Source organism: Centropristis striata, chromosome 18 (assembly GCF_030273125.1).
Source record: "Centropristis striata isolate RG_2023a ecotype Rhode Island chromosome 18, C.striata_1.0, whole genome shotgun sequence".
Classification (NCBI taxonomy): domain Eukaryota; kingdom Metazoa; phylum Chordata; class Actinopteri; order Perciformes; family Serranidae; genus Centropristis; species Centropristis striata.
Window position 1 is genome coordinate 4871402 of NC_081534.1, and position 11099 is coordinate 4882500.

General features: G+C 37.1%; 1 protein-coding gene across 1 annotated transcript in view; it reads right to left on the minus strand.

Annotated features, from left to right (window-relative positions):
- Window positions 1-2632: 2632 nt before the first annotated feature.
- LOC131991366 (echinoderm microtubule-associated protein-like 1) overlaps window positions 2633-11099 on the minus strand; it is a 14246-nt gene continuing 5779 nt past the window's right edge. Inside the window, exons 2-7 of the mRNA XM_059356756.1 lie at window positions 11000-11099; window positions 8708-8837; window positions 6451-6546; window positions 5374-5405; window positions 5161-5187; window positions 2633-3541 (exon numbers count right to left, since the gene is read on the minus strand). The exon at window positions 11000-11099 is cut by the window's right edge and continues 89 nt beyond it. Of these exons, the coding sequence (XP_059212739.1) occupies window positions 3267-3541; window positions 5161-5187; window positions 5374-5405; window positions 6451-6546; window positions 8708-8837; window positions 11000-11099 (660 nt within the window). The 3' untranslated portion in view covers window positions 2633-3266. The remainder of the gene's footprint in view (window positions 3542-5160; window positions 5188-5373; window positions 5406-6450; window positions 6547-8707; window positions 8838-10999) is intronic.

Sequence of the window (11099 nt, forward strand, 5' to 3'; positions counted from 1 at the left end):
AATGGTCTCAACCCAAGACAATAACCGTTGGAGGTGTAATGAAGTGGACACATGTCTCCATGCTCTGTAGCACTATGAGTTACTGACACACCTTGAAGGGCTCACACAACTTCACAACTATGTCCATTAAGGGACAAATCATTGGTATGTGTTCGTGTCAGACCAGCTAACGCTACATACCAGTTAGCACTCTGGCTACATCACACTTTCCGCTGAAGTGACACTTACCCATCCGGTGACAGCAAAACATTTTTCTCCAGTAGACTGCAAAGCTGATTATTATCCACCAATACAGATTCTCTAGACCTCTCCAGGTTCTGAAGGCTTCAGGACTCCAGAGTAGGAAAAGTTGATCATGTGATAGTAGATGTCTGGATACTCCATGTTTGCTTATTCATAATAAGCAAACATGGAGGCGTAAACAAACCGAGTCACGGGGCTAATTGATGTATATGAGGCTGCCTGTTAAATTGACTCTTGTTTTTTTTTTTTCTTTAAAATAATATTTGTATATATATATATATATTTGTATATATATATATACATATATATATATATATATATATATATATATACACTACTGGTTAAAAGTTTTAGAACACACCAACTTTTCCAGAATTTAATTGAAAATGATGCAGTTTAATGTCTCAGTGTACTCTGAAATGAATGGACATTTGCAACATTTAAAATTCTTTATTGAGCATGATAGTGTTTTGAAAGTAAAAAAAAGATTCAAAATCACATTTTATGTTGGACTAAAGGACTAAAAAAAGACACAAAATGACCAAAAAAAGACACCAAAAGTCACAAAATGACTAAAAAAAGACATTAAAAGTCACAAAATGACTAAAAAAAGACATTAAAAGTCACAAAACGACCAAAAAAGACACAAAATGACTTACAAAGACATGAAAAGAATTCAAAAATGGACAAGACTCCATAGAGTTAAGTTGTTAACCCATTTCTTGTTCCCTGAAAAAAGGCCTACTTGTATAATTCTGAAATGTACATTATTTTTCAGTTTTGGTTAACCTTACCTTTTTTTATTTACCTCTGGCAGTTCACCACTTACCTTTGTACCATTTCAATGAAAAAATGGAAAAATTGGGGTGTTCTAAAACTTTTGACCGGTAGTGTATATATTTACTTGTATGAGGTGAATGTGTTAAAACGAACAAAACTTATATGACGACAAATAATTCTCCTGCAGTGCACTGTGTAGAGGATGCACCGTCAGGTCATAGCAGCCTGATGATCATGAAAAAGCTCAATTTGTGTTGTGTAGAATATCTGTTTTTATTTATTTGTTCAGTTCATCTGGATTTACTGGTGCAACTTTATCATCCACATGATGTTACATGTCTCTGACGAGCATGTGTGTGTTTATAGCGTTTATCTCCACAGGAGGGCGCTGGCGCTGCGGACACCCTCTCACTTCACCATGCCTTAGATTGAGCAAACTAAGTTTTATAAAAAACTTATTTGCAAGTAAGTCAACTTATTTTTGATTATGTGGATCAAGCAATGTTCGTATTTTGCAATAACTCAAACTGTATTTTTTTTTGTCAGTGTGGTTACTAGAGAAGATAATTGTTTCAAACCACACAGAACACATTCTGTTTCTATTAGGACCCTTTTAACATGTTCTGCTACAGTATTTATTGTTTCAGTGGCACAGTGGATTTGTGTTCATTGAGGGGCAGGAGAGATCTTCCTCCAACCAATTCCTGGTTATGGTTTATTAATAGATTAAAATTTCTGGACCATGGAGCCTCATAAAGCGGCTTTATGTTGTTTTAAATTGTGAATGTCACAGATTGAATTATCCTACAATTACATACACTCTTTTTTAGTGCATTGTCACGATTAATGCATTTAATCAGTCCAGTCTAACTTAGTGTAGATCATTGGATTAATACAAAAACCTGCAATGATAATAAAGGAAGCTACTTTATTAATTCATAAGAGGGAAATTAAACTCTTCCACTTTATTGCATTTATATATAAAGAGGACTTATACATATGCATTATGCACCCCAAGCAGTTGGGTATTCGGTTGCTGGCACTCTAGCTCCATATTTGGGACTTGAACCAGTAACCCTCTGGTTTCCAACTGGAGTCCACACAGCCTGAGCCGCTGCAGCCCCATTGGAATGGAAACAATGTGCTGCCTTAATATACTCAGCTTTTGACTCAAAAGCTAATAAAAAATCCTAAAGAAACACTTGAGAGTGGAAAATGTTCCACCAGGCACATCTCCAGCATTTTCCATATGTCTTCATTTGACTGTTTATGCAACAGAAAAGGTCATGGCACATGATTTTCAGCAATTTCCTGCTCATCAAAATGTTCAGTGGCCATTTATTCCCTGCAGTCACTTTGTAAAGACTGTTCCCATCATCAGAGAACGCCAGATTAAGGTGACTGCACTTCTCTTGCTCTCCAAGGGGCTGATTGGAAATAACCATGACAGGAAAATGCAGCTCAAAGTGTAACAGGATCTCCTCTAGAATATAAAGTACTCTTCGTTTAGTCAGGTCAATTAGGCAGCAGCCATTCACAACCCCAACCCTGCACATAAACACACTTAGTGTCAAATAATAAGAGGAAAAGTCATTAAGTAGTAATCATATTGTTTTTATTGTTTGTCCTGAACTAGAATGAGCCGCTTGGACTGATTCTGGTATACACTGCATTTAAATTATGCTTAACATCAACTAGACAACAACTAGAAGGATCACAGCACACAGGAAGGACTCAGCGGCACACTCACTGACGTCAAACACTGCTCAAAGACGACTACAGACGCACATCCTCGCCTGACAGACTTCACATAAGAGAGAACGTTTAGGTACACACAGGCATTCAGTGAAACAATACGCAGACATGAGAAACAGATCTATAACTACTGTGGTGTCAGAGGAGGCTAAAATGCATTAAAGCTTTCACACTGTACTATCCTTTAAATAAATAATCATGCCAACAGCACTGTATTGACAGCTACTGAAACTTGTAAATGTTTTTGAAATGCTGTAAGTGCTCATGTTGCACCCAAAAGCAATAAAGTCCGGATCGACTACAGAGGAAAATCATGTCAGAAGTGCACTCATCTTCATTTTAAATTCATTTCTTACTTTCTCATCATTTTAAGAAAGTCTTTACTTGCATTTTCTGTTCAACTGGTTGTTTGAGGCTTTTAACGATTTGTTTTGGTTCAGCAAACTTGACAGCAAAGAACAAAATTGAAACATCTTCATCCTTCTGCCTCAGTAACAAATCTGAAAGTACTGGCTGGGCGATTTAAGGGGACTCTTGTAGCTGGATGTGTCCTGCTGCGTGCTCTGGCTCGTTGTTGTTTTCTGCAGGTTTAAGGTGAAGGACGGGTTTGTCTTCTTCGTCTCTGGCTTGCTGCCCCTCTTTGCCTGAGGGTTGTTGGGTGCTGCCGTGGGCCCGCTGTTGGCAGCCACCGATGCTGCAGATTTGGCCGTCTCAGAAGATCCAGTCTTTCTTGCGAGGGGGCTCAGATAGATCTGCATAGTCACTAAGTGAAGTGGTGAAATGAGGTGAGGAGGGTGAGTGAATAGATGGGGGAGGTTAGAACAGAGGTCAGGTCGTGTGGATATTTAAAGAAGAAGAGGAGGTCAAAAAGGACAGAAAATAAGGATGGAAAGGGTGAGGGAAGGCACACAAGTCATGGTGAGATGTGACAAAAAAATGAAGGATAAAATAACAGCTCACAACGCTCTCAACTCCTCCACATGGTATACATGGACAGATTATGGAACATGGGGCCCCCAGGCACATATACAGTATGTAGAGGCCTCACACTTCTACAGAGGAAGAAGAAACCCAAACTCTGAAGATACTTTTAGTCATTTTGCAGCTCTGAGGATGTTTAGAATTACATGTTTTATTCATTTTGCATCTTTTACTGTGTCTTTGTGATTGTTTTTCATCTATTATTAGTGATTCCTCATCTCTTTGTTGTAATCTGGGGTCTGTCTGTGGTCATTTTGAGTCTTCTTGTAGCTGTTTTGCATCTATTTTTAGTTGTTTAACATTTTTATGTGGTTTGTTTGTGTGTAGTTGTATTCATTTTGTGCCAGTTTTAGTTGTTTTGTGTCATTGTGGTTATTTCATGTCTATTTTAGTCATTTTGTATCTTTTCATGCTTCTCTGTGATTGTTTTTCATCTATTATAAGTGATTTCCCATCTCGTTGTTGTAATCTGGGGTCTGTTTGTGGTCATTTTGAGTCTTCTTGTAGCTGTTTTGCATCTATTTTTAGTTGTTTTACATTTTATGCTGTTGTTTGTGTCTAGTTGTATTCATTTTTAGTTGTTTTGTGTTTCTTTGTGGTCATTTCACATATATGCTTAGTCATTTTGCACCTCTTTCTCATTTTGTGGTGGTTTTCCATCCCTGCATGTCCTCGTGATTATTTCTCATCTATTAAAAAAAATCCATCTTTTTGTAGTCATTTCCAGTCTCTTTGTGGTAATTCTAAGTCTCCTTGTAGCTGTTTTGCATTTGTTTTTAGTCATTTTAATGATTCAATGTGGTGATTTTGTGTCTTTTGTTGTCATTTTAGGTCCACTTGTAGATGTTTTGCATCTATATACAGTTGTTTAGTGTCCCGTTGTATTCATTTTGGGCCATTTGTAGTTGTTTTGTGTCTCTTGGTGGTCATTTCATGTCTACGCTATGCTTAGTCATTTTGCACCTCCTTGTGGTCTGCATCTGCATGTCCTTGTGATTGTTTTTTGAAGGGTTTTTTTTGCATCTTTTTGTAGTCATTTTGGGTCTATTTGTGGTTATTTTGAGTCTCCCTGTAGTTGTTTTGCATTTGTTTATAGTTTTTTTCTCTATGTGGTAATTTTGTGTCCTTGTTGTCATTTTGAGTGGTTTGTCGTTGTTTAGCATCTCTGCGATAGTTTTGCATTTATTTGTAGTCATTTTGTGTGTCTTTGTGTTATTTTGGTCATTTTGCATCTCTGTTGGCATTTTGGGTCTCTTTGTAGTCATTTCGAGTCTCTGTGATTATTTTGTGTGTTTGTTTTTTTCAGTGATATTTTGTGGATCAGAGCCCCTGCCCCCTGGTAGGCTGGTTCAGTAATCCAGCCATGCATTAGTACAGTATATTGCTTGGGATGAATCCTACCTTTGCAGTGTGTCACACGCCTTGCCCCTGCACAGAAACAACACACAAACAGAGAGGAACCGTTCACTTACACGCAGCAAACAATTCCACTGTGGTGTCAGTCTTTTGCTATATCACTCATCTTCTTTTCCTACAGAGGCTTAATCAGAAGCAGTTTCTCATTCTTGTTATGAGGCTAAAAGCTGCAGGGAAGCAGAAAGAGTGCTCACTTACCTGCACTTACTGCAGCCTCCTTGGACTTGCTGCTGTTATAATGAAAGAGAAAGGATTTGATATAGAGACAGAAGGGGACCCAATAAGGAGTGAGAGACACATATAGAAAGACAGAGATCAGTTTCAGGTTGACTCAACAGTTAAACATCCTAGCTACTGTCTATGAGAATGTTCCTCTGTGGTCTGAGGGGTTTCACATAAAACAGGATGTGTGATTTGAGAGATCTGATTCCAACTTGATCAGCCAGGAATAACTAGGTCACCCAAAACCAGTGGAAACCCATATTTGACGTTTGCAGTTACATGGAATGATTTGAAGATATAAGTGGTGAGACTGCAAAATAGAGACGGTAGATTACAGAAAAAGGCATTTGCCTGGTGTGTATGCGATCAATATGCCCATAACATTTATTCAATTTCGTAACTTGATTGCGGACTTTCCTGCAACTGTCTGCAACTGTTTTTCTTTAGTCATTTTTAAGCATTTTTTAGTTATTCATTTATCTTGTCTGTTATCTGTATTTTTAATTTGTATTTCTGTACTGTCTGTAAATGTACTCGTCGTCACTGTACATGAGGGAAACCTCAGTGCCTTACAAGTTTATATGTATGTATATATTATATATATATATATATATACAGTACAGGCCAAAAGTTTGGACACACCTTCTCATTCAATGCGTTTTCCTTTATTTTCATGACTATTTACATTGTAAATTCATCAAAACTATTAATGAACACATGTGTAATTATGTACAAAAAAGTGTGAAATAACTGAAAACATGTCTTATATTCTAGTAAGCAAAGGGTGGCTACTTTGAGGAATCTAAAATACAAGACATGTTTTCAGTTATTTCACACTTTTTTGTTAAGTACATAATTCCATATGTGTTCATTCATAGTTTTGATGCCTTCAGTGAGAATCTACAATGTAAATCGTCATGAAAATAAAGAAAACGCATTGAATGAGAAGGTGTGTATCCAAACTTTTGGCCTGTACTATATATATATATATATATATATATATATATATATATATATATATATATATATATAAATGCAATAACAGCATCTTACCTTTCTGGTTTCTTACAGGTGGAGGCTGCAGAGGTGGGTCGTTGAGTGGTCTTACATGGACTGTCCTTCACACTACCTGGAGGGCTCTTCACACCACTGGAAGGAGAATAAAACAAGTACTGTAAGGTCCTTTGGTCTTTTATTAAAAAATGCATATGACTCTCACTGTTTACCCAAATGGTAATTTGGTGACTGACATGAAACCCTCTCACTCCAGAGGAAAACACCAATCAAAATTTACAAGCCAATCCAAACATTTCAGCCAGTGTGATGAAAAAAATAGATATGAGGTTTGAGGAAGTGTACTTTTTTAGTGTTACAGGATGTACCAGGATTGATAGGAAGTATTACTGTAAGGTGGTTCAAAAGTACAGTAAGATTTAATGTGGACTGTGGAAGCAAAGAAAGGCAGCAGGAAGGATATGAATACTTATCATGCTAATCACTTCTTTTCTTGAATTTAAATACCATTAATCTGATAGCATTGAAATATTGTACTTTGAATGCATACTGGTTGAATTCGTATCTTTAGAATATCCAGTAGTTCATTTCCAATTTCAGTGTTGAGAGATAACAACTTTCTTTTTTTTCTTTTTTTTGTTGCCATGAAGGTTTCATATTTATAAAACTTTCTTTGAGCAGTGAAAAGCAATTTAAAAATCGGTCATGTCCTTCAAAATGTAAAGTCTTAGGACCGAGTGGGAACTCACAGGCGCAGCCAGTGGAGAAACATTACTGTAAATATTCAATGGGCTGCTTTACATGGAAGTAATAATCTGAGATGCAACAGGTGCAACATGTCAGATTGTGAAATTATTGTTCCATGCATACATTTAAACACATTTTGAAATTACATATTTTTGGAAACTTTTAGAGGCTAAAATAGTGCAGTGGGTTTGAAAAATGTTTGGCATTGACTATAACAATAGACCTATATATGTGACCACAGTACTACGGTAGAGGCTTGGGGAGGAAAAACATTTTTTTTTTCATTATGCAGTTCGAGAAAAAAGTCAAAATGACAAGAATAAAGTAAACTTTTTGTGTTCGGTAATGTTGGAAAGATATTCACAGATTATTTTTCTACGTGTCAGTAAGTCATCAGAGGAACATTGTTTTCTATCTGAACAGTTAGGTAGACTGCAAGTCACAACCTGGTTTTCATCAATGTGATAAAATAAGCAATAACCACAATACTTAAGGGTTTAGTAGAACTAAAATCCCCCTACACATAAATTAGCTCTTCTCTGCAGCAGGCTACTACAACTACTGTTTTGGGAAAATCTTCTTTTTTGTAATTTATGTGAATTTTCTCTACATATATTAGACTTTATCGAACTCAAAAAGTTTTTTCATGTCATTTCAACTTTTTTCTCAAAGTCCATAATTCATTCCCCACCCCCTCCTCTCATTATTTTTTGGCCCTAATCCTCTTCCGTACAATAAATGCAAAACACAATGAATAAAAATATAAAACGTGGCCCTGGATGGACTGGAAGCAACTGGAGACAACAAGTAATAAAGAGAAAAAGAAGATGAGTGATAGAGAAAGATGGCAGGCGGTGAGATGAATTAGAAGAGATGAGAGTGGAGAGAAATCCACTGGTGCTAATGATGACGGTGATGATGTCGATGCCTCTCACACTGAACAGACAGCCTTAAGTGAATGGAGATTTACCTCTCTCTGTGCAATTATATCAGCAGACTCCAGATACAGCAGCAGCACATTAAGGTACCACCGAGAGAAGCTATCGTGCTCTTGGACTAATGCTATCTAATGGCAGCATCATTTGAAAGGTAATAGAGAGGAAGAGCCGAGAATGGTTTGCTGCTTTATTGCTTTGAAATAAAGGCGAGTGTTTGGAATAATTATGGAGCATCCATGTGCAGCGTTTCTTGGATAATGGAGGACGTGTGCCGATTGCTTTTGCATATTAGATAATGAGAACTGAAGCTTGAGATATGAGACTGAAGCCCCATTGTGAGCTGCTTCATTAGGACTGTATTTCATTACCGTAATACTGTGTGTGCAGGCCTACTGTCTGCAGCTTTCTTGTTGCTCTGGGTGATTCATGATGCTGTCAGAAATGAGAGGAACTGTTTGCTTTTACCGTACAAATGCTGATAACGAGAGGGTATGGTATGACATTTCTCTCAGATTAAAACCAATAAAGACAACGTTACAAAACTGTTTTGCATGCAGACTGTCTCATGAGATCACGTCCTGTCTGCAGACGGAGCAGCAGCAGTGTTTTACCTGCGGGGCGGTGTTGGGCTGTAGTTCCTGGCTGTGGAGCTGGAGGGCAGCGTGGTGCTCTTCTTCAGGGAGGCAGCACCGGGGGTCACCATGGGCGTTCTGGAGGGCAGAGCGAGAGACACAGGCCGGGCTGTGGGCACACACACACACACACACACACACACACGGGGGTAAGTATGATGTATGTGTGACTGTGCATGGTGGATATTATTTGTCTTTGAGTAGGTAATTGTCTTTTAAATTACATGTAGCAGAACTCTTAAAGAAGCTGAAGCCTATATTGGCATTCTTTTATAGAAATAAATCCTGTCTTCCTCAGCACTGTAGAAGGCAGATAGTGCATGCCACATTTCTATCCGTTTTAGATTACGGTGATATTATTTATATGCATGCTTGTCCCTCGGTCCTAAAACCACTTGATACAATTTATCATTCTGTTATTAGATTTATTACTGGCGATGGGTTCATGACCCATCACTGCCACCTCTATCATAATGTTGGTTGGACTTCCCTGGCTCTAAGAAGGGAGCGACACTGTATATTGTTTATTTATAAGGCAATACTAAAAAAACTACCATTCTACTTATCGAGCCTAGTGAGCTTCAGATCTTTTAACTTTCCAACTTGTTCATATAACCCACTGGCTCTAAATATCCCTGCTATTAAAACGGAGGTTGGGAAATTCGCTTTTGTTTATTTTGCTCCTTTTAAATGGAATAATTTACTGTCACAGCTTCAGTTGGATACACTGATTCCTTTTAATCATTTTAAAGACATTCTTATTAATCTTATGATTTCTGAATGTGTATGTACTCATTGAATTTATTGTGCTTCTGTTGATTATATATTATTATGGATATGTAGTGTAATGTGTTAAAATTGTATTTGTACTGTAATCAGGGCGCCATTGGAAATGAGAGCTTGCTCTCAATTGGCCTTCCCTGAATAAATAAAGGTGAAATGAAAAAATGAGGTACAAAAACTCTGGACTACAGACCAACTGACACTCAATTTTTGGAGCTGACCGTATTAATAATACACAATAACCAAAGTTCTATCTGTTTCTTCTTTGCTGGAAGTATCAAAGTATGAAATTGTTTTGTAATCTCATGAGGTGTTTCCTGATTGTTTTCTGTTTGGACTGAATAACAAGTGTGGCCTCTATTTGAATGAAGTACTCTATTCAGTGCCTAAAACTACAATCCCCAGGAGATGCAGTTTCTGCCACCAGGGTGTGCACAGGTGTGTTGCTTACTGCCAGTAATTGGAATGTGCCTGCTCATTGTTGTTGAGTCAAGTATGCTCTGATGAAGCATGGATCCAAGTGTGCTTTTATCTGCTCATATTATACACGTTCATGTTGTTTTTCTATAAACCAAATACACTCTTTTTTTTCAAGTATGAGGACTGAAACCATGAGTTGATATGTAGATCGGAGGCTTAATTGTTAAATATTTTAATAACCGATTAACTGTTTCAGTCACTTTTCAAGCAAAAATGCCCCATATATTCCTCATTATCTTTGTCTTATATGATCACTAACTAAAAATCACATGACATTTTATAGACCCAATGATTGATTGATTGATTGATTGATTGATTGATTGATTGATTGATTGATTGATTGATTGATTGATTGATCAAGGTAACAAAAGGCAGATAAACTGGTAAAATTAAATTAAAATAATCATTATTTGCAGCCTGAAAATATAACTTAACCTGACCTAACCTAACCTTGAATAATTATAATGTAATTAATATTGTAATAAAATGTCATGCCTTACATTGTAATAACATAATAAGCAGGCGTGTTATTTAACAGTGTTATATAATAATAATATCTGCCAGGACATTTTATTACACGATTGGTCAAGTTATTACATTATTGGGTTTTATTAAATTTTTGATCAGGTAAAATGACTTTTATTAGATATTTAGGCATGATTATATTTTCAGTAGATTGTTACATTACTGGGTGCTAAAAGGTATACATTAAAGCAAGCAGCCTTTCAAATTTAGGCATGAAAGTGCCTAAGACTACTCATTTCTTTTTTTATCTGCACTATTTATGCTTCATAAAACACAATGATAACTGCCACTTATAAATCCAGTATTGTCCAGTAATATTGCTCTCAATCAGTCTGCTGTAGTACTCAGTGATCCATTACAGAAATCAATGTCTCCTCCAACATACAGCACAGGTCGACATGATTAAAGCTGTTTATTGACAAACCTTAAAGCCCCAAACTTCCACGTGGATAACAGCAATAATCCACACAGATCTCTGCTCACCTTTAGCGCCCGATGATCTCCTGCTAGAGGACGCAGCTTGGTGCTCCTCGGAGATGTTGAGCCTCTTGAGGACGTCAGCCAGAGCCATCTTCAACAGCTG